The following is a 24,899-nucleotide window of genomic DNA, read 5'->3' as shown; positions in this document are numbered from 1 at the left end:
TCTTTAAAAATTTGTGCCTTTTGCCTGTCATTGTGTACTTAAGGCTTCAAACTCTCTTAAAAAAAAACAAAAAAAACCACAACAGTTTTGAAGATTGTTGCCATCATAAAATTCTGGTCTCTGAAAATTAGGCCACTTTCCTTTCTATGCTCAATCAAGGAATAAAATTCCTGATACTTGGAAGCCACTTTTGAAAATCTTATCTTGAATTTTCTGATTTCTAATTCCAATTTCTAGCCAATATATTTTGCTTCTGCCCAAAGCACGGTAATTTCTTTATCATTTCTTCAGGAGGCTAAAAAGTTATCTGTGGGTGACACATCCTTGGTATATGCATGTCATCTCCAAAACAGGATACCTGGCTCACATGTAAGGTTGTGTACTTGAAGAGCAAGTTTTCCTTACTTTTTTTCCAAGTATTGTACAATGAATTGCAAGTTTGTAGTTGATAGAATATATTGATTAGTTAATTTTAAGAGCATTTCTTATCAGCTATCCAATGAGACCAAACTTACAAAGGTGTATCTTGCATAAAGTTTTAACATTATACATAAAAAAAGGCTTTAAATGACATTAAGATTTTTTAAATGTATTTCTCACTAAACTTTTTTCCTACATTAAGTTTAAAAATTGGTCTTCCTGTCCATGGAGGCTGTAGCGAGGTGGGTGTCGGTCTCTTCTCCCAAGTAACTGGCGATAGGATGAGAGGAAACGGCCTCAAGTTGCACCAGGGGAGGTTTAGATTGGATGTGAGGAAAAATTTCTTTACTGAAAGAGTGGTTAAACACTGGAACAGGCTGCCCAGGGAAGTGGTTGAGTCACCATCCCTGGAGGTATTTAAAAGACGTGTAGATGAGGCGCTTAGGGACATGGTTTAGTGGGCATGGTGGTGTTGGGTTGACAGTTGGACTCGATGATCTTACAGGTCTCTTCCAACATTAATGATTCTATGATTCTATGATTTCTTTTTTTCATACAACAGACCAGACCCTGGTTAATGTTTTAGTTAGGACTTTAATTTTTATTTTTGTCATATTAAAATTGATCTGATTAAAACTGCAAACATTTTAATTTAATTCTTCTGAGGTGAAAGAAGTCATGTCTTGTAAGCATACAAAAAAAGAAGAAAAAAAAAAGAAAAATCTATTTCATCTCTCCCATTCCTCCTTCTCTGTCAGTAGTTTCCTACCATGAGCTCAATCCTGCAAGCTTTAAACATCTTCGGTAAGCTGTTATTACCGCTGCTGAAAGGAGCTTCGAGAGTGCTCAGCATTTCTCAGTAGTGGGTCTAGCGATCAGACCTGCAACGCCTCTGGCATAGAAATAGTCTCTTTACTGTCAGTGGGACTCCAGGTATGACTAAAAATACTCAATAATAATCTCTTTTCTCTGAGTTCTTGAGGGTGGGTATATGTTTCCCTAAATCCTAAAATGCTAGGTTTTCATCTATAATTATAGATTAAATACATAAGTACACTTTTGTCTCAGTTCTAAAAGGTAGGTTTTGATGCTTTTAACTTCATTAAATTTTTCATTTGAGGACCAAAAAGTGGCTATAAATTCAGAATTCAACATATTTTAAAATTTCTTCAGCAGCAGCCTTGCCACACTAAGAAACAAAAAATCGTACATTTTCCTACTCTTTCCAGCACATTGCTGAGAGGTTGTGGAAACGTGTTGCCTAGTTCATTTCTTTACGATTTTGAACTGTTGCACTAGGGCATGCATCATGGGTGAGAGAATGCCATGAAGTTTATACTTTTTTTAGGGATACATCCACCTACCCAGCCATTTAGAAGAATGTAGTCATGCAGGGAACTTTAATTCTGTTCATTGCTACTTTCATGTAATGATTGAACTTAAACTTACACAGACTTGCTCATTACTCATCCTTTTAGGATACATAGTAATCTGATGCTTAGAGCAGTGTAATGCATGATTTTGTACCTTGTATTTAATAGATGCAATTTTATTTTTCCTTCTGCGGAGATCTCTTATGAAAGTAGACATGCTCAGATGGAACATACTGAGTTCAGACTGCAGGTCATCCATAATAATCCTCTATACTTAATACATATCTGCTTGAAACATCCATGCATCCCTGAAAATTACTCTCACACTGCCATGAACTCTGAAAAACTCTCCCTCACAATCAAAGCATAAAAACCAATCACACATACTATTGCTATAGACAGCATAAGTACGATATGCTATCAGTAAGGTAAAAATAGAGTTGGGAGAGGATGGGGTTTAGTGGTGTTGACAACAGCCCCTGCTCACCGATGGAAACAGGGAGGGTGCCGCACGGTGTTTCCTTTGGTTTCTTGACAAGCCAAGCCAAAAGCTACTGAGAATCTTCTCAGTCCACTGCTACCCAGCCTAGGACAACCTGCTTCATGATGCCTCTTCTCATCTCAGGTGAGAAAGCAAGAAACCACGGACGCTCTGCACTGTTTTGAACCTCAGCTTAGCTTCTGCTGTACAGTTCATCCAACTAAGAACAATTAAGAGTCTTTCCCCTGTACCTACCCCGATAAAAAGATCAGAGGTTGGCCAAGCTGATCATTGTTTTCCTGGGTCATGACTCAGATATTGCATTTATCATGTCTGTGCGTAAGGAGAAAATGTAATATATAGCACAATAAGGTATGAACCAGACTTCCTAGAGGCCTTCCACTTACTCTTGCGCTGGTTAAATTTTTTCTAATCTATTAACTAACCAAGGAATAATTGGTATATTTTGCACTTCTCCTAATTCCTCTGGTCAAAGAAGGAAACAGCAGAAAAAGCTGGCATCAGTAGTATTTATTTCACAATATGCCATAATATGCCATAATATTATATATATTATTAAATATATCATAATGATATACTCAAGCCATGGTAATGATACTTAATTTTATATATTGTATATATGTATGTATAATAAAGAAATATATAATAAACATATAATATTTATATATAAATTATAAATTCTGTTTATAGTAGTATCCACTGGTACTTCTACTTTCTAAGATAATTACATAGTGATTTTGTAATACTTGAAAATTTTTCAGTAAACCCAAGTTAAAACATACGGAGTTAACAGCTGAGTTTATATGATGTAGCGTGATCCATCACCACAGAAACCAGTAGGTGGGACAGGGATGTTTTGTAGTCACTACTTTATCTGCCAATTGATTGTAAGTTTTGTAGTCTTAGTCAATAAATTCACTGAACTGAGTCAGAATGGTCTTATGACATTTAGTAGTATGAACTTGCATATGAATATATTAAACTCAGAAGAACATCCTTGACAATGTGTTAGCTGAGGCACTGTGAAAGTCTGGCTCATAACATAACTGTAACAAACCTTCCCCTAATTAGAAATTTAAAAACTTCATCACTTTTCTTAGTCAAGATAAATCTTTAACATCCTGTGCTAATTTTTTTCATGGGTCAGCTTTACCACTTGTGTTTCAGTAACTAGGTGAGAGAAAAAGAAATCAGTAGTCTGGAAGCCAAACTAGAGGATTTTTATTCTTAGTCTTTCCCTTCTGTAGTTTGGGAAACTGCAAATTATAAAGCTGGCTCTGACGAGGAATAAAATATAAATGACATGTTCACGATTACTGAAGGGAAGAAAATTTCCCTGAAAAGTCATGGAGGGGAGCACAGGTGGGCTTTGGAAAGTCCATTGACTGGGAACTATAGAGGCTAATTTTGGCTGGATGTGACCCAAAGAAAGCAGCTGCTAAGTGTGACATGAAGACATTCCAACAGCAATACTGCCACTGGAAATGTCAAAAGGAGGTCTCACCAAGGCAGAACCAATATCCTTTAGATTCTTAAAAATATACACCAAAATGCAGTCTTTTGTGCTTAAAATTGTACATAAGACTACTGAAATAGTAAGGCCTCTGTTCATTAAATAAATATGTCCCATTCATGCAGATTTTCATACTGTAGCCTAGTATGAAAGATTTTATATAGCAATTTTACTATAATAACGCTATGTACATATAGTTTGAGCATTCTTAGTGCATGTAGAGGAGAATCGTGTTGCTTCCTGGCCTGGACTAGCTGGGTGCTCAAAGGCAGAGCAAGTGTCACTAGAAAGTTGGTTTTACCCAATTTCATTTTATGGGCTCAAATTTAATCCATGGCTTTCATAACAGATGTTATTGATTAGTTACCAAAGGGTTTAAAAAAAAATACAAAAATATTTGCTGAGCGCTATTAGTTTACAAAGAAGCTCAATTCTCAGACAAAAGGCTTTCAGATAGGACTAAACATTACAGACATTGTAAAAAAAGGGAAAATATGTGAAGTTCTTTTGAAAATTAGATGATCAACCCCATTAGAACTAACTGGCAAGTTAAAATCCTGGTATCAGTCACTCTTGTTCATTTGCTAAGAGTAAGCATATCCCCCTTCTGCCTTCATTTTGCTAGGCTAAACAAACTGATCACCTTTAATCACTTCTGATAAGAGAGGTGTTTTCTTAGCCTGACCCTAGTCTGAGTTTATCCCTTCTGAGCTTGGACGCCGAGAATTACATTGCACTGTTGCAGGTAGGGTCTCACCAGTGCCTCATTCAAGCCCTTCAGTACTGCCCCCTCTCTCCTGGAAGAGCTGCTGGATGACTTTTAGGACTGCATTTCCTTTTTTCACAAATCTTATGTGACTTACTTATTTTATTTTATGACAGGCTCACTGCTGTCCTGTGTTCTGTGAACACACCCAGCTCTTTCTCCTGCTGTGCCTTTTCCAGCTGAACTGCTAGCTTGAGGCAGAAATTCCTATTACTCTCCATGTAATAGTGTTATATTTCAGCCCATTTCTACTACTCCACCTCTGAAGCCAGGCTTACCTTCCTGTTCAATATTGTGATTTTTCCTTGGTCTTAACAATGAGTTCTAACCTTCTGACATTAACTACATTCACTAGCGTACCCCTACCTTTTGCACCAAAGTTTGCTAAAGTTTTGCTAAAGCCCCCAAAGTTTGTTAAAAAAACCTCCCAATGAAAATACAATTTAAAAGTGTGAGTCCCAGCTAAGTAAATGGCTACTCTGAGGACTGTCATGCTCCATTTTAGCAGATGGTTTTTGGGTGCTTGTCCTAGAAAATACATAAAAAATATATTTTCTTTTGTATGATGCTTTCCCTGAAAAAGTACATTTTCTAGAAAATTCTTCAATTATTGGGCTGTCTGTTTTACAAGAACCGTGGCTGTCATACTTTGCCCATGCTGTCTTCCCAGGTTGTGCCAAGAAAAGATTCACATCCCCCCCGAAGCTGATGCAAAGTGGCTCATGTCCACGTTGCTCAGTGATACCATTCCTTGGAGTAAACTGGCCATGTCCTTACATTAAACTCAAGTCTGTTGACTGAGCTTCATGTAGAAATCCCTATTCCTGAAACACAACTACTTTGGTTTTTCTCTGTATGAGATTTTCTGAGCTGATTGATAAGAAACAATGAGAAGACAAAGTAATCTTCTAGCAGACCATGACACCAGCTGTGGGCTATGGGACTAGAGTTTGTGACATGAAGGCATTTCAGAGTGCAAGACCTCCTCAGACAGTTTCATAACCAATTTTAGCATTTTTAATTGGACCGTGTCCTTCCAGCTATGTCTGGATTTTTCTCTTGAAGGAAATTAATTGACCCACCTCGTACAGACATCTGGGAGCACATTCATATGCATTATCACCAGGCAGCAGAGCACAGCCTTGAAATAAAACAGAGAGCTTGCCAAACTGACATATCATTAGGACTGCTCCTCTGCAAATAAGCAAGTGGACGTGTTATAGCATGTACACCTGGACAGATTTCACGGGGCCCACAAGTCCAAGGGTCTACACACACAGATGAGAGGACTGGCACGGGTTAGCGATCGACCCTTATTTCATTCCTTGGATATTGCTTTTTTCTTTCCCAAGAAATGTGCTGTTATTACTCTACTGCCAGATGCTGGGCAAGTCCCACGCAGTAGGCAGAAAAAGAAGTAGGTATTCTTGTGAAATGTCATTTCTGAGTCTTATTATTACATTTCCCACTGGTGTCATCTGCAGTGAGGGCCCTGTTGTGTTTGACACTGTAGAAGCATTCAATAGGAGTCAGCACAAAACCCAAAGAGCTAACAAAAGGAAGGAAAAATAGAGATGAAGTAATTTTCCTAGCAGCAAACATCTGGTCTGTGGTCAGCCAAGAAAAGAACCCCAGTCTTCTGACTCCCACAGCAAGGCTTATTCTAGCTGACTGTGTTTGCTGACTCCAGAGTTATCCCCTCTGAGGTAAATCCTCCAGGGACTGGGTAGGAACCAGCCCAGGGCAATTTCATGCAAAGGAACAGGTTGACAGCTCTGTAGGAGTTCTATTATAGAATAGAAAGTCTATGCAGAGCTTCAAAGCCCTTATAGAAGGGATACATGGCTTAATTCTTTTGTAGACAAATAAGGAACAGGATAGGGAATAGGACAGCTTCAGCTTTTGAGTCCTAGAAAAGTGATGGAACTGTGTAAATTTGCTATGAATATCTTAATACAAACTGTTGAGGATGTTTACAATTTCTGCAATAAATAGCTGCTTTCTACTATTCTGTAGACTGATCACAAGAAAAATTGTGTCATGTTCATTTTGCAAATTTCAAAAACCCCAGAAATGAACATAAGACCCTACAGAACACGTTGCCCAGCACTGGAGGACTTGACACAGGGTTTTCCAGTACAACATCTGAATTCAAAAGATAGCCATGAGAGGTCTCCAAAGAATTCTGCCACCTTTTTTCATTTATATTCTGGCAGATCGCTTGCTGGTTTTACTGACTCACTTGTCTGATATGCAAATAAGTCGTAAGAGTGTCATTTTAGTATAAATAGCTATTAGGGCTCATCTGACAAACGAGACCTGCCTAACAACATTTCATTTCCTGAAATGTAACAACGTGCAAAGCTTTAAAAAAGTTACACATTTCAGGACTGACTTGTAAATGGTTTACTTCTGGGCTGCTGGAAGGAGTTACCCCTTATCCTCTTACCCCTATCTATTTGTCAGTGACTCTTCTCTAAAACTTTCCAAGCCCTCGGACCTGCCAGCGACAGCCCTGAACTCTGAATTGGGTTGGTCTGAACAACTGAAAGTGGAAGACAAAAACATCCCCTTATGCTTGTGAAAGAGGTTCTGACCCAGGCTGCTCAAACCACAACACTACCAAGTTTATCACCTCTTTGGATTTGCTGGCAGGGAACTATTTGTTAAAGCGATTTCCATCCTACATCAGCTGAAGAGAATCATGTTTGTCGAGACCTGCTGCTTGGACTAGCCCGGTTTGCAGGGAATGCAGTGGGTTAGAGAACACAAGGTGAACATCTGCAGCAGCAGATTGGTGTCTTCTTCCACCGGCATCACTCTCTGCAGAATGATGGTTTTTAACACCCTAACTACTAGCTGGTTGCCCACCCTGCTCACTTCTGGCTTACAACAGACAAGAGATGAGCACCTCTACCAGCACAGCTGAAGAGGCAATAGTAAGAAGCCGGTTGGAGTGAGCTGGGCTGCAACGACCTGGTTGGATCCAACAGAGGATGTCCCATTATAATCTCAAAATCTTTGCATACTTACATATGGATCGATATTTACATACGGGTCATCAGAAATTTGACAGTTACCCAAAGAGGGCCAGTTCTTCAGACTGAACTCTCCTCTTTGCCCATACAAGAGGTATAGCCCAGAAAGTGGGCAGTATAAACACGCTCATGCTGACTCAGTGATGTGCCTCAGTCATAACAGGAGAAACTCCCATGGGTTTCCAGGCCCTGATTTGGCTGTATAAATAATAATAAAGACACAACAGCCAACAGTGATGGATATTGACCTTTAAAGATCCCTTCCAACCCAAACTATTCTATGATTCTGTATATTTACTAGGAGTGGGATTGTAATTATTCACTAAGACCATAAAATAGCCATCAGAAGTGAACAAGTCATTGACTTGTGCAAAACCTGGAAAATTGATCTAGAGGTGAAAAAGTCCTTACATCTCTGCTAGAGCTCATGTTCTGTTTTAAGTCTATGTGGTGGAAGGAGGACTGAAGTGTGTCAGAAAATCTGCAACACGATAATGACTTCACTCACGTCATTTGTTTGTGTTTACTTCTACTGCCAATGTCTAATCCATTCTTCCTTGGGGGAAAGATTGGGATACTTTCCAGGCACCAAATAAATAAACTGCATTCTTCCTGAAATTACTAACTTCTTTTATCATGTTCCCTCCTATTCATCTCCTTTCTGATGTACATGGTCCAAGAGGATATGAGAGAATATTAGACTAAAGCTCTGTGATCTGCACTGGACGCCAGTCAGCTGCTGGGAGGAATCCAAGGTTTTAGAGCCAACCTATAAAGTCCTGAACGGTTTTGGACCTGGCAAACATGGGGAGGTCACTTCTTGCCCTGGGCCATGCCATCACATTTGAAGATGTGGTGGTCCATCAAGATGAATAACAGTGAAGAGTCCTTTATCTTGGAAATTATTTTCCCTACTTCTGTAACCTTCCGAGCATGCTGTGAAGCCTGTTTTCCCCTCTCCATGTTAAATCAGTTGAGAAGAGTGTGGATTGAGGTTTTTCTATTTACCAGCTATCCTTTATCCTTGCTATCATGTTTCCATTTAGCAAGTAAATGCCCAAAGTATTGAATAGGTACCCACAGATATATTTTTTTAAATTAACTAATTAATTTAGTAAAATATTTTAAATCCCTTCTTAATAGCTTTTCCATGCTTTTACTAATTCTTGAGCCCTTTTTGGAGCCTGTTTTAACCTTTCACAAGATGTGGTAACAGTAATACATACAATATTCCAAAGGGGGCTGTTACACTGACCCGTATGTGTGTGTGTGTGTATATATGTATAAGTTTTCATATTCTCCATTCTATTCCATAAGCACTCTAGCAACATGTTTGTTTGTTTGTTTGTTTGTTTGTTTTTACTACAGCTGCAGTTTTGACAGAGGTTTTCTTTGTGCTGTCCATAGTGATGTCCTCATATCTTTCCTGGGCTGACAGAGGTAAACCAGAACCCTGTAAGATATTTTCAAGTAGACTGCGTATTCCTCCTGCACATATTATCACTGAACTCCATTTGTCGTCATTTTGCCCATTCATCTAAAGCCCTCTGAAAATCTTTATATTCTACTTGAGCTTGTCCAACTTGAATAACTTTGTCTCATTTGCATACTTTGCACTCAACTGCTCATTTCCTTCTCCAGAGCTGCGTTAACTAACTGTGAAACCAGTATAGCCTTTTTAGGCATTATACTTTTCCTCTTTTTCCCCAGAGTCAAAAATATCCAGTTCAGCGAACCAAGTAAAATACATTCTGGTGCTTGCCCAGCCATGGGTAAAATAGTCCCAGAGAAGAGAGTATCAAATTCCAGCTGTGAAGAACTATTCTCTCTGGTGAAGCTCTCCAGTGAAGGTCAGATGTGGTGACGGCACAGCAATGGCATGTTGATGTGCCCCCACAATGTCCTTTCTGATAAATAGTTTAGAGACTTCCATATGAAGGACAGGTTTACTGGAGGAATGGAGTACAGAAAGTTGGAAGGGATCCTTCCCATCAGTATGATGATGTGCACATTCTCACATCATCATGGTGCGATGTGTACAATACTATCACTGTATCCAATTTTGATATTGAAGATATTTAGGGATAGGTCCACAACTGGTCTATTAATAGTTGTAGCTTCAGCGCCTGCAGTAATTAATTGAGGATCTCTCAGGACTAACTAGTAGTATTGCTTAGATAAAAAAGGGATGGTTTCTTCTCCTACCCATCAGCATTCCTTACTTCCATAATACAGAGGCTGTATAAAAGAACCTGTACAACAAATTTGCCATGCACTTCTTGGAGATGGATAGTTTTCCTGGCTCTTCAGACTCCATAACATCTCAGCAACTGGCTTAGGAAAACAATTTTTAGGGTTTAGATCACTGTCTTATATCCTGAGAAATCTCTGGTTTGGTTTTTTTAATGACCAAAAGTACATAAAAATACATTTTCAAACAATTTTTCACCTGGGAAAAAAAGGATCATCGGAACTAGTTGCTTTTGCTTGAAGTTGTTTAAATATCACCTTTCATTAACAGTAGCAATTTTCTGTCCTTTGGAAACTTTATCACTAAAAATACACAAACACCAGTGCTTACGTAAATAACTGATTACTGTCACAAAATCCAATAATATACTAAAGTTTGTGAACTTGGAAACAGTATCTTGACAAACCAAAACTTTATCACTGTTGAACATTGACAGTAGATTAGATATTACCCTCTAACTCATGAGAACTTTGTAAAGCACCCCAAGGGAATGAATATACGTATTACACTAAGACTGTGGCTGGTAAGCCTGCTGAAGGAAAGATTCAAGAGAGAAGGGGCTTCAGATCCACTCGTGCTCCTTCTGGGCAATTCCTGTATGGCCCCAGCTTCAGTGACCCAAGACATTTATGTCAACCCTCAGCTCCTCCATTTTGTTTTTTTTTAAAATTGAATTTTCTGTGATTCGGTCTCTTTGTCAAATATGAAGCCTGTCTACCCATACCTGAGGCATGCTGTGAAGCCTTTCATTTTGGAAGTGACTGGGCATTTGGGATGTGGGTGCTTGGCCCAGCACAGTGCCACATAGCTAGACCTGTGCAAGACTGGAATGAACCTGAGTTAGCTTGAGTTCAGCAATCCCTCATCAGCCACAGCAGAGTGGCATGGTGACAGGGCCGTGCTGCCTCTGGCACACAGCTAGCACCTATGCGGACATATGTTCTCAAGATCTTGAATTTCACTGAAAGTCATTTGGACTTCTGGAGTACTCACGAAGGCTGACTTTAGCCTCCTGAAACTATGATCAACAGAGGGAAGCAGCTTCCATCACAGGACACTTTTACGTTCTTGCTTTGAACTGGCCTCTACAGAGGCAATGATGCTTCCTGGAGAGGCTGTGGCCGGCCAGTACATCTGGCAACACTATCTGTAATGCGAGGCAAAGCTCAAGCCTAGTGCCGCATCGAGTCACCTGAGCTACCTCAAATAATACAATTCAGCACATAGAGTGACAGTATCAGCTCCTTGGCGAGCTTTCTCAACAAACTCTCTACCACATGTGCATTATCATATCTAAGTGCACCTGAAGTCATACCTATTTGAACATGCCTATTGTCTATTTCCATGAGAAGCTCAGCAAACTGAGCTAGGTGTCCACAGCCTGCAAGCTCCTTTAGGGCTAAGCACCCCTCTATAGGCCAGGTGGAAAGGAACCACAATGACGTAATTCAGAAGGAAAGAGGAAATCACTTCAGATCTGTGAAATATGTGATCTGAGACTGATAAATATTTGTGTCCCTGCAATATTAGTGGAGAAAGTGGCATATTTAGCTATACGTGATTGTGCTTGAATCATGGCCACTGTTCTTCAGTAATATTCTTAGTCAAGGAGAAAAACTTGCTTGACAGCTGTCATTCATACTTCTCAGGAAGGGTTATGCTGTTGTCCTTACCCGGTGGAGCCACCGGCGAGCCATCCCATGGTGCAGCCAGCGAAAGAACAGTCCAGAACAGCCCTTTTCAGTTCTTCTGCAGTTGCTAAGCGAGCATTCAGGTCAACACAAGCTTTCTCAGCTGCAGCTAAATCCAGACCCCGAGAGCTGTTCTTGGACTCAAGTGCAAACACTTTCCCTGCAGCACCAAGAAAGGACATGTCACTCGTCATGGTATTGTATTCAATATATATTCAACAAAAATATTGCAAATTATCACCAAATAAAGTTGTCTTGCGTTTACTAAGTTCATTTTAATGTGCAACCTACTTCTTGGAATGAGTAATTTTATCAACACTGTAAATACCCTTGTCTTAGCTTTTCTTTTAGTCTTGTTCATCAACAGAAAAGCAAGCATGGCTAAGCCCCTATTCATTCCCAGCCCATATGAGGAGCTTGTCTGTGCTTAAGGTCTGGAGAGAGAAAGCACGACACTCTCTCATATGTGCATATACAGTCAGAGTCAGAACATCTCCTGTAGGCTATAATGCTGCAATTCATTACTAAGCATATTACAGTTATAACAACTACAACTATAAAGTAAGCACAAATCTAAAAGCCAGTATTGCAACTCACTCTTCCACATCAGAAATAGATTTATACTTATTCTCTAAAATCAAAATTATGTAATTCTATGGCAACTTGTGCTAAATGCTGCTGCAAAGCCACTTTGTTTTCGTATCTTTCTGGAAAGACAGAGGGAATTTTTTCTTAATGGAAGGCTTTTTTGAATGAGCATGAGAACATACTTAGCATAACAATTTCTTGTGTTATTTTTATTTTCAGGTCAGTTTATTTTACTTTAATTTATCTAACACTGTGAAAGCTGTAAGGGTGAAAGTTAGAGGTTTTGGCAACTGGGAACAGGGCAGTTGGGGTTTTGGCAATAAAGCTTGAGAAGTTACTGAGTTATGGAATAAACACATTAGCTGGATGTCTCCAGAAAAAGAAATAAACAATGAGATAGTTTACAGTGCTGATGTTTAAATACCCGTAAGTGCCTTCTTTCTGAAGATAACATCCCTCAGAATACCTTCTAAATTTCAAAGGTACAGATTTAGGTTGCTTGCAGGTGCAGGAAGACAACTTTTAAGCACTGTTCATTCAGTAAATGCCTGGAAACACTTGTGTCTTATTTCAAGAGTAGATTAATGGTAGTGGTTATACGCAGAGCTTCCAGCACATACTGAGTGTTCACTATGCAGCTAGCTTCACACTCATAGGATATATTGACCAGTATCAGGAATCCCTCAGAACGATTCAGCCTGATTCTGTACCGAGCCACCCCCACCACATATTATTTCAACAAATTGATAAATATTAATCTAATCCTAAATATATGGAACTGATACAGTGTAGGTCTGTACCTGGCAGCTTTCTGTTCTTACCTGTGCATAGTTTAACCCACTGCAAGAATCACAGTCCTTACAGAAAAAAAATGCAATGTTTCTTTCAAGAAAATACATCATTTGTGCTTACATTAGCTAGCAAGCACAGATGGGTGCTGATGAAGATTCCTACTTTGGTGGGAATTCTACATGCACACAGTAAGAAGTCGTCCTGACCTGGGCAGATAGCAAATTAAATAAGCGGGACAAGCAGTGATGAGAAGGAAAAGGAATTCAGAGTACCCAGAGTGATTTTTCTCATGCAGTTAACAGTAGTTGACCAAGGAATGCAACCCAGAAGCACAGATCAGTGTTCTAACCACTAGATTACATAGTCTCTCGCTTGTCAACTATAATCAATACCATGAATTGTAATTAGAACAGGGGAGTTTACACAGAACAGTGAAAAAAGCAAGCCTGTACAGTCCTGAGTACAAAAACCTCAGGATTCTTTCCAAAATGCCCCAAGTAATGCACATGACTCTAATGTAGGCTGTTGTTTCCAAAGCCATGAATAGATATAGTGAAGTATGCATGGGGTAGGGAGAGAAATAATATAAGCAGAAGGATGATGGTTTTAAACAACGCTTCCTAAGTTGCAGAACAACTTTCATTAGTAAAGGTAAGCAGGGATTAAGTGTAATGCTTTACTGAGGCTTTGTCCCAAGTGAAAACTTGTCCACATTCTACATTTCACAATTTGGCTGTCAGGATTGAGATGCATCATCAAAGATATATATAGGGTAAGTTTGCATAGCATCTGATTTAAATCATAAATGTTAGTTTGACATAGCAGTAAGCCCTATTTTCCAGTATTTTAGTTAGAAGACTTAAAAAAAAGAAAACCATTAAGAATCGAGTTCCATCTAGATATAATTAGAAGAAATTAAGTTCGCCATTTAGTCTTTTTACCAGTAAGTGACAATTACATTTTTAGAGGAGTTTAGCTAGCCAAGACTGAGGCTGAGACAGCTTTCCTTAACTACTGTTATGTGTTTGCTAGTATTTAAAATAAATTAACTTTTTACTAGAAACTATGAAGATGCTGGTTCAAAACAGACTCCTGTCCTTCGAAAATGTATCTGGGATATCCAAATTATGTAGACAAATAGGTTTTAGGGTAAGCTAGGAGAGACTTACTGGTTGGGAAAAGTATAGTGAATTGCTTTATAGGAAATTCAGCCAGAAGTGGATAAAGAAGGTTGACCTGCTTACCAGACCAACCTGGGAATCTTCTCCAAAGCTTTAGAAGCAATATGGCCATCTGCCCAGTTTTTAACGTGCCCTCTGTTTTGCCTAATTTCTTACTTAGAAAATATAATAGCAAGTAAGGTTCACATATCTGACGCTTGACCAACAGAACAGCTGGATCCCCAGTATCCTGAGCTGTGTCACACTACTGAGGGGCATTTACAGGAAAAAAGTATAGGAAACAAGATAGCATGATAATAGGAAAACACAAAAGCCCATCAAAACAGGAAATCCCTTTAAATAAATAAGACTACAACACCAAAATTGAATTCTGCACCTTAAAATGGCATGGCTAACATGCTTGAGATATTCATGTATTGAATTTTTCTCACTTTTAATCACAAAAGTGGTATCATGTTCAAGCTTGGGATCAAAGGGTCCTGGTTAAATATTTGTAAAATTTTTATCATTGCTAGTTGTAATGAAAAGTTTTTTAAAAAGGTTTGTCTGATGATATCACAGACAATTTTGGTACTGGGCTTGTGAAAAATTCAAATGGTATCCCCTTTCTCTCTGGCACATTATGACAGTGTGGAGTAGTTGAAATCCATTTTCTCTGAGAGAGTATCAAGAGATGTACTGTCATTCTGTTTTAAATATGCAATTTTAAATATGAGACTGTTCTATATTTCCATAAGGCACAGGATGAAGGGTCATGTCTTTGTGTTTATGTGTGTGAAGAACGTAGTTCTTGGTGTGTGTTTGGTTGTGGTACCTTTGAACAGCCACCATGTTTGAGCTCCTTCTCAACTCTCTCCCTTCATTTCTGCCCTGTAACATTTGTTTCCCATAATGTGATGATGAGACAGGTGGTGTGGAAATTTGTTCCCAAAACTCTACATACTTTTCTGAAGCCTTTTTAAACAAAGCCTGTCCCCTTGGTTTCAAGACCAAGCTAAAAATCCATGCAAAGTAGCCTTTCTCAGGAGGCTTAATGCACATCTTCAGTTTAGCAGGTTCAGAATGAAAAATGCCCTTGTCACAGTAAGTTTCTTCAGGTTCCCCTTTGAAACCAGTGAAAAAGTTTTAACTTCAATGGCAAGACATAAATGATAAGACATAATTCTTCCAACTGTTAATTAACAGCTGTATTCATAGTTCTGAAGAAAAAATCACTCTTGAAACCAACCAGTCTTTCTTTAATAACTAGCCTATATTATATTGCTAGCTTCTACCATCATCTGATCACTATTATTACAGAATATTGATTATATTTTGATATATTGATAAAAGAATCATTTTTATTATTGTTTGGCACTAAAACTTTTTAGACAAGCAATAGCTGAATATAGTTTTTACTTAAGAGTACCCCAATATAATCTGATTGAAAACATACCCATAGAAGCATAGATCTTAAGGCTTCTAGGATTCATTTTTATCACCTTGTTTAATTCCTGCATAACTAGACTGTAGATTTCCCCCAGTAATTCCAACATTGAGTCCAAAAATTCATGGTTGAACTAGAGCACGTCTTTTCAAAAGGCATCCAGTCATGATTCAGTGACTCCAAGTAATGGAGAATTTACAGCACACTTTATAGTAAACTGTTCCAATGGTTCATTACTCTCACTCCACCTTATTTCCAGTTTCAAATTTTGCTAAAATCAGCTTCTAACAACTGGACCTTATTATCCTTTCGAGACTGAAGAGCCGTCTACAATCAAATATATGGAGGTGCAAAAAAGGGACACTTCAAAAACAAAATCAGTCCAAAACCCGTTCCTTCATATGTTTAGGAATCTCAGTAGAATTAGCAGAATTTTCTTGGTTACCAAGAAGACAGATAAATTAGCCAATAAATTGGCTAATTTATTCTAATACAGTAACAGATACAACAAGAAGTTCTTCTGAGGCTTATAGGCATGGTTCAAAGCCCACTGAAATGAGTTCAAAGTTCTCCATGTCTACAGCAGGATTTGCATGATGCTTGAAGAAGAAACATAAAATTGCATAGCCAAATATACTTTGAAATTAAAATGTCTCTCACAAATAATATAAAATGAAAACACTTTAAAAGGCATGCCCAGTGTGCTGATCTCATGACATGTTACTTACTAGTTCAAAGGATAAAACCTAATCAGTTTCAACAAAATAAATGTGGTGAAAGATGTGCAAATGTGGAGTCTAATTTATTTTTACTTAAACGTTAAAAACTTCAAATTGAGGTAAAAGAGAGCAGAGGAAGGGAAGGTCACTTCTCTACTTCAAGAGCAATTTAATTTCCATTTCTACGGCTGTGTGTAACAATGGCTTTGATTGTAATAGTAAGGGTGGAGGATTCAGTAAAATTGTACAATTACAGAGATTTAGGTAATTACCAGTTCTGCTTAGTGTTCATGAATGTAGAGTTTATTTCTGCGAGAAACTAAAGTGAATGATGTCTTATTTAATTCAAATTGCTTAAAATATTACATCATCAGAAAAATAGCAAAATTGGGAGGTCACCTTTGAGCTCCTCCTCAGCTAAATTCAGTTTGAGCTTAAATTTTAATTTTACTACACGCTTTAGGATCAAATAGTTGGAATTGTTTATGCATTTATTTTTGCAACATAGAAGAATATGCACTGGTTTGCAAGTGGGAGCCTGAAGTGCTTAGACACCTGCTACTCAAATGCAAGTGTCTAGAGAGACCAGAAGAGAAAAAGCACACTTTTTTCCTTTTCTTTACAAAAAAGTTGCAAAGCAAGCCAAAGGAAAGAGTATAGTAGGCTTTTTCGTACCTTTGACATCAGACATATCTGGTTCTAGGTAAGAAGTATGTAGCTCAGATCCTCACCTAATTGTGCCTAGCTTTCTGGATTCAGGACCCTTCCAATTCCAACCTCTGCAGTCACTATGCATGGTCACTATCAGATGACTGGCTTGACCAATAGGTCTTCCATGTAACCCAAATTTAGCCAACAGACCAACTCTACCCTGGAACAATTAGTAAAGTTTTGCAATTAGCACATTTTGTCAATTCAGTTGTGTCTTAGTAAGGCAGATTAATCACTGTCATTCTCTCCTGACATGCTCTGTCTCAGAGTAAGTACTCTGCAGAAAACTATGGTTCATATGTACGGATATTTTAGCAGCCGTGACAAGACAAAAGAGGGAGTCAAAAAAAGCAGAGGTGACTCTTGTGCAGGATGCATGAAGCCGCATCTTTGTTCTCCTGTTCCAGCACAAATGCAAAGAAATTTTTAAAAAAGTCTGCATTTGCACTGGTATAATTGAGACCTGTCACGATAACCTATATTATTCTCCAGTAACTGCACTAACAGTAGTGGCACACCATAGTACGTCAGAGCCGGAACAAGCCCTTGAGGAGCCTTCTGTCCATCTGACCCTGACCTCAACAGCTATGAGCAAGCACATTTCAATCGTAAAAAAACTGCAAAGCGAAACAAAGCTATGTTTTATTTTGGCATTTACCTTGGTCTTTCTGGAGTCCATCTGCACTACAGCAATATGTGCTGTGGTAAATACAGTCAAAAGAGATCAATTAAGCTTCGAGGCTTTACACCTTACGCCTTCACCAGACCTCGATGGTCTCCAGTTTTATTGCCTGCTCTCTGTCATTATTTGTGTGCGAGATAATAAAGCGAAAGTCTTCCTTGGGGAAAGAGATTGTAACCAGTTTCAGAGGTTTGTCTGTAACAGGGGCCAGTCTGAATTTCACGGGGTTTTTACAAGGTGAATTCAAAATCCCTTCAGCGGTTTGCAAAACAGTCTGTTACTTCTAGTTAAAAATAACAAATACACACACACATATGTGTCACCCAGAACGGTCCTTTGGCACTTAAGTGACATTTGCATGTATGAGAGAGTAGCACAATTGTATTTTCACCTACAACTTACACAAATGAGAAGGTGGTTTCCTGTCTGGATCAGGCCAGAATCTGTTATAAAAGAAAGTATTAATCCTGTTTTGTACTCTCAGATCTTCTTAAATACGTAAGCCTACATGTAATGGTAAATTTTAAAGCTCACATAAAGTGTTTTCTTCTGTATCAATGTATAATAAGCCAGATGATTTATAGGACAGTTACAGTTGTTTCCTTGAATATTAATATTAGGAGAACACACTGAAGAGCATGTTAATAGAGGACTTGCACATTTTTCACAATGATACTTAGAAGTTAAATAAAAATGGAAACTACAATATTATAATTATGTTCCATAACAGTAATGTACCTCAGATATTCTACCCTTCAATTCTTATAATTGCTTTACCATGTGTGAAGTAAATTTGACAAACTGTTGAATGACAATTAAAATCTGTCACAAACTCTGCCTTAAAATGACCTCCAACATTTTTTTCCCTTTCTCTTTTAGAAGATGTCTGTTTAGGAACCAAGAAGATGCCATTAATTCTATAGAAATAACACAAATTGGGAGGTGCTCTTGAAAAGATAAGGGAATTCTTCAGATGAAGCATTTTTAGCAAGGGAAATTAATTACCCCTGTCCTGTCCCCTTTTCTGAAGTTCTGTGGAGAACCCTCTTTCATGGGTATGCATTTTTTTTTTCCTCATTTCAGAGGCATTTTGCTAGGGAAGGAGTATTTCCTAAAATCAGAATCGCAGTTTTGCCTACTGCAACACAGTGCAGTTGCCTGACACATTTCTTTTTCTTTATTCTTAATGAAAAGTAATTTTCTTCAAATTTACAAGACAGGGTTCTGTTGTATAAATGGTATTTTACACAAAGTGGTAGAAACATACAGGCAAGATTAATTTTCTCCCTTTCCTTTGCCATACTTTGTCATAAGCTAAAATAAATTTAGGTTAAAGAGGAAAAATACACTGAGAACAAAAAAAATAGATTTTTATTGCCCTATAATATTTAAGATCTGTTCTCTGGAACAATGCAGCAAACATCGATGGTAAAGGATTAGTGTACCCAAAAAAAATCCTGAGATCAGGCATAAATCTATCACAGCTGTGAAAGTGAAAAAATGTGGCCATTCAGCATTGCTCTCCCAGGAAAAGACAGTTGTTTCAAAAATAAATCGTGTTTTTGCTAAGGCAAGTTGGTCATCATTACTACAGGCTCAACCATTAAAAGGGCAATAGGCTACTGCAAACTTTCAAGGGATGCAGCTATTCAGGATTATCATCAGCGAGTAAGAAGTCCCATTTCAGAGTAACTGGTAGCTGGTGCTTCAGCCAAATTCATGTCCTGATCAAATCCCTCAGCAGTGAAGTGCAGATGAAATGCAGGTGCGGAAAGGTGAGCAGTCGTCTTCAGCGTGTGTGGTACGGAACAGAAAAGGTTATAAGGAAAAGCCTTTGACTTCTTGTCTTCCCTTCTTCAAGTACCTGCCCGTATAAATTGACGTTGGGGGGCAGATAGGGAAGTTCTTTGGAGAAAAGATACTTTTAATTATAAGGAGAGCTCTCCTAAAACATAGCTGAGTCTTCTTATTCGTGTTCTGGCTTTGTTTTATTATTCTTATTTCCTCTGGAAAAGTTCACTATCCTGTCGTTTTGTTGTAATAAAATAATCTTAGCCTTCTGGGATCTTATTTCCTTTCTGTGCTTAACCCCGGGATATTTGTAGAGTCTCAAAAACCTCTGAATCAGACGTTTCCTAACCCAAACTGGGGTGTGTATTTAAGTTTCTTATTAAAAAAAAAAAAAGTGGGTTTTTTTTTGCAATAACACATTTCAACATACAGCTCTCATTCCAGCCATAGCAACCCAGCCCAAACTGAATGGGAGACTCACCATCAGCCTGAACAGAGATGATTTGAAGGATGAAGAAGACAGATCCCACGCCCTGGAGAAAGGTGAGAGAGAATCTCTGAGAGCCTGAAGCCATTGCCCTGCTTGCAAAGCCCTCAGCCGCAGGAGGTTGGCTGCCGAGGCTTTTTCTCTCTCCTCCTCTGCACTTTCACAGCGGGGTCTGTGGTGATGATTTCAAGGAGCGCTTTCCCTCGGCAGGATCCTATGTCTTGGATTTACACTGAAGGCGGGAGGGGTGGAAAAAGAAAGAGGGAGGGAGAGAGGAATCCTTGGCTTGGCTAGTGTGAAGGGGAGGGGAAGGTGGGGGGGAAATGTCCAGCCAGCTGGGGTTGGGGAGAGGCTTTATCCAGCCCAGTCTGCAGAGCAGTGCACACAGAGAGCCGGTGTGAAAAGTCACATTACCCTGTCGGTAAATACCTAATGGATCACGGTGGAAGAAATGTAAAAGCCAGGAGGGAGAGAAAAGGGTGGGGAAAGGACAAACGACGAGCAGAAGAAATCCCTGGCTGAGAGGAGAAGGGCAGCTAGATAGCTGGTGCTGGTACGTGGTGAGTTTGTGGGCTTAGCTGTGCATCTCTGGAGGGACGGGTTCAGACGCAGGGAGTGTGTTCTCTCTGCAACGTGAAATCAGCCAGCGGTACACTGCTGAGGGTTGCAGGTCAGGGGCAGCCGCAGCAAGAGTGACGGTCTTCAGGTAGGGGCTGAGGAAAGGTGGCAAGTGGCGTGGGACTCTGGCAGCCGAGCCTCCCTGAAGATCAGGGTTGAGATGGGTTAATCCTGCTATTTCAGATCCTGGGTTCGGGAAGGGCATGAGGAACTGAAGGTTGAAGCGGGAGTCTGTCAGCTGGTCTCCATCAGCGCTCCTGGTCCAGATTAATGGGCTGGTGCTGGTCAGGTTTGAACGCTCTGAAAGCAGCTTGATGGGGGGAGTTTCCAGCTCCCACTAGCACTTACAGCACTGACGTCTGTCCCTTATTCTCATTCCTCCTATATTTGTCTCAACACAACTCAAAAGAAACCCCCACAATAAGAGGAAACATACTGGTGGTAATGCCAGGATTTATTTCGCTAAATATATAAACGGAATAGTTTTATGTTGCTGTTGGAACTGAGCAGGGCTCAGAAATGTTGTTTTCATATTCCCATCCTATTTTGCTTTTATTTCAGCTTCTTAAAATTTTTTCCCTTAGAAATTTGAAGCTGGGCAAACAACGCTCAGTCTGCTAGAAACTCTGAGCCACCAGGAACAGAAGTAAGGACCTGACCCTCCCCACAGCCAGAGGCCCCAGTGTCCTACATGGCAAGGTGCTGGTAGGCAGTTGCAGGCATCTTCTGATAAGGATGAAGCTGCCCAATGTTGTTTACCATCTGACTGAAATGACTCAAGCTCAGGAACTTCTGTATATGATATTCAAGGAAGCAAGTAACACCATAATACTTTAAAAATACCTACATTTTATGAATTCGGGCAGATAATGCTCTGATCCTGTTGACTTTTAAAGAATCGTAGCCTTCTTCCCCTTCTTTATACCCATGCACAGCATGTGAATGTACACGCTGAAAGCTTTCAGACAGAGAGCTTTGAATTTTCTATTTATCCAGAGAATAGGGATGGCAGCAGGTTTCTTTACATTGCCTTACCAGCCTAACTTGTAAGGAACACCTCCAGAATTAGAAGGATGGGCAGTTTCTTGCTCACACCATCCTTAACATGGGACGGTTGGCGTAATGTAACTACATAACTGCATTTCATTTCAATGGAAATTGTACGCTCTGTACAACAGAAATTAACATACAAAATGATAGAAAAGGAAACAGAAAATTGTAGCATTCTTTGAATTTATTTGTTTCTTTTACTAGTGACATAGCTAATGGTTAAAATGCAGTTTTAACCCTCTGATACGCCAATAGTTCTACCTATTCTATTTTAAATATCAGAACTTTAATAAGTTCTATTTTAAAAATCAGTGGACACAAAAAGATGAGAGAAGATGTTGAATCTGCACACTTTTAGTGAGATAGCAAAGAGATTCCATGAAAATGAGTAATTACAGCAAGACACACAAACATTAACAAAGACTTGACATGACCACAGCAATAGCTCCAGGTTTCCTTGACACTTGTCATAGGGCTGATGACTTTGTTAGCCTTTTGCTGTCCTCATGAATTTGGCCAAAGCAGTTGGAGGAAAGGACAGTATCTTCCGGATTTCCATCTAAAATTCCAAAGGTATGTTGGATTAGTTTTGCTATAATTGGATCATTTCTTTGTGTTGGTATATGTAAAGGCATGTTGCCACTCTGGCTCCTGTCTTGGAAAATCTCAGCTTGTATTCTTGAGTAGAACATCTTACTGATTTTAAAGAATTACAACAGACCACAGGATCTGTTCCTTTTTGAAGGCATGAACAATTCATAGAATTACCTGGCTTCTTCTTGTCATCCCACCTCAACTGTAAAGTAAGTCTGTAAGTGTGGAAAGGTAAGGACATTTACTAGTTATTAACTCCTGGAAGGCAAGTACCTTACCGCCAAACAGTCATCCTTCCAATCTAATATTTCTATCGGCAAAAATCCCTGCCCCTACTGTATTTTGGAAGATTTACACAAAGCTGAGCAGATTAGGTTTTGTACTGAAATGATGCACGCATTGTTTTGCATTGAAATCAACATTAATCCTGCCTTTAGATTTTGGGCTTCTTGGAACCAAAAACTGAAAATGAGATCTGGAAGTTAAGATGGTTAGCAACAGATATAACCTTTTGCTCAGAACCTCTGGCATTCGTAGCACTACAGTAACACATTAGTCAAACTGTTCAGTGTATGATGTACAATGTATTATGACACATTACAAAAGATTAATTGTACGTGCAGCTTTACACAACTCATAGATTGTGCCTTACTTGGCAGTAGTGAATGTGCCAACAGTGATATTTTATAAAACAGTGCTTCACTATATGCAAAATTTACACAGGGAGTAAGACATGTGAAGGCACTTGGGCAATAAAGTACGTACATACACATATGAATGTACACACACAAAACACTCATGCGCTGTGAAGCACACGATAATGGTTCGGGCATCTAGTACCTGAAGAGCACCTATATACATTTACATCTGGAATATGTCATTCAAGTTAGAGTGGATTTTTAATACTAAATAAAACACCTAAAAGAAATATAAGTGAACAAAGACACGTTTGAAAACAGGAACATGTGTATTTACAATAGAGATTATTGTATTTGGTCTCTTCATATCTACTACTAGGAATGTTTACTTTCTGCCATTAAAAATTAAATAAACTATAAACATTATAGATGTAAAAGCTCCAATTCTGCAAATTCTAACACATGATCTTAAGCCTTTGCAAGATAAGGACCTAGGATCCTAAGGCCTTGAGCAAATAGACACTCTCAGAAACATTTGCTATCTCAAGCCAAGCTGGGCAGATGTTGGCAGATTTGTTAAAGTGCTGCAGCTGGCAAAGAATCTGGTCTTTGAGGAATGCTGGAAAGTCATAGGAAAGGTCACTTTTCATATCAGAATAAAGCACAATAGAAATAAAGTTTCTGTTCGGAAAAAGATACCTCTCTTCTCTGTTACTAAAGCATGAGATTCTGTTTAACTTGTTTCTCTGCATAATGCAACAGATTCAGATGTTGACAGTCTGCATAATTTAGCTTGAAGAACTGAATTTAAATGGAATATAGGCTTTAGGTTTACTTATGATCCTAAATTTTAATTCTTTTTTTAAAGAAAGAGATCTACATTAATATGTGAGCAAGGTGGTGACTAAATTGCTCTAACCAGCATGATTATTAGAGTTTATCATACAGTCTGGAACTTCTGAAGTACTGTCTCCAGATGAACTTGAAAGGAGATAAATACAGAAATAGCTGAGGCATACAGCTATGTGCTGTATGCACATATACATTGCTATGTGCCCTACACTCAGCTGCGGAGCCTGCATAAAATGATGGCACTATTGGGTAACTCCATAACCATTTGTGGTGATCCATGACCAGGTATGAGTTATCATATCCAAACTTTCAGATGGATACCAGATGATATATGTAAATGTTATGAAACAGTTGATTTCCTACAGGCCAGACATGTTGGCGATGGCTCTCCCTAGGTAAAGTGGTGAGAACTGTGGAAACCAAGAGGATTTGGGTTCTGCAGCTTACTAACACGTCAACTTGTAAGTCTGCACGATTTCTTCAGACTCTCTCTCTTCACATATAAATGGAGATAACCAACTTTACACACCATTCTGATATACTCTTAGTAAATCAACATAAGTTTCTTTATAGATACCTTTGTAGTACCATATCATTATTATGGGGGATGTCTGCTTTCCTGAAGTCTATGACTTGAGCTGCTGCTAGAAACAGGACATAAAGAATTATGTCTCGGCTTGCCAAGCACCATGTAAAGGGATCTGAAATACCTAGTAGACGATATAGCATTTACATACAAGCACTGCAATGACTGACATCTCCTAAAGGATATGGAGTCTGTGCGACTGAAAGGCAGGCAGGAAACCTTGGTAGTACTGTACACTTATTGTATTCACGGATAGTACACCTACTGTATACTGGGATCCAAACTTATTCTGCAGCTGTATCCAAGCTTCAAACCCCCAAAAGCCAACTGGAAAAGGGAAAGAAAAAAGAGAGAGAAAGATTTCTTTGTTTATAAAACGTGAATTATTAAGCAACAGTAACAGAGACAAACATTTTTCAGTGTCTGGCAGTCTGTAACAGTCTACTAGCTGCAGGGAACTTTTTATTTTATTTATACAGAGTGTTTGCACCTAATTAAATGAAAAAGTAGAAACATGCAGAACTACCTGAAAGTAATTCAGGGAGCTGACAAAAAAAAAAAATTTAAAAAAAGGCAAAAGGCATATGCCCCACTTTGTGGGTGGTGTGTCGAACACAGGGCCCTGGTCAT

At 39.0% G+C, this 24,899-nt stretch overlaps 1 protein-coding gene across 1 annotated transcript in view; it reads right to left on the bottom strand.

Annotated features, from left to right (window-relative positions):
• The window catches only part of SUSD5 (sushi domain containing 5), a 41,503-nt gene extending 21,420 nt beyond the window's left edge, over window positions 1-20,083 (bottom strand). The window contains exons 1-2 of the mRNA XM_009320997.1: window positions 19,926-20,083; window positions 11,537-11,714 (exon numbers count right to left, since the gene is read on the bottom strand). Of these exons, the coding sequence (XP_009319272.1) occupies window positions 11,537-11,714; window positions 19,926-20,019 (272 nt within the window). The 5' untranslated portion in view covers window positions 20,020-20,083. The remainder of the gene's footprint in view (window positions 1-11,536; window positions 11,715-19,925) is intronic.
• Between the last annotated feature and the right edge of the window lie 4,816 nt (window positions 20,084-24,899).

This window comes from Pygoscelis adeliae, unplaced genomic scaffold, assembly GCF_000699105.1.
Source record: "Pygoscelis adeliae isolate BGI_AS28 unplaced genomic scaffold, ASM69910v1 Scaffold280, whole genome shotgun sequence".
Classification (NCBI taxonomy): domain Eukaryota; kingdom Metazoa; phylum Chordata; class Aves; order Sphenisciformes; family Spheniscidae; genus Pygoscelis; species Pygoscelis adeliae.
This window is presented reverse-complemented; position numbering and strand designations above follow the sequence as displayed.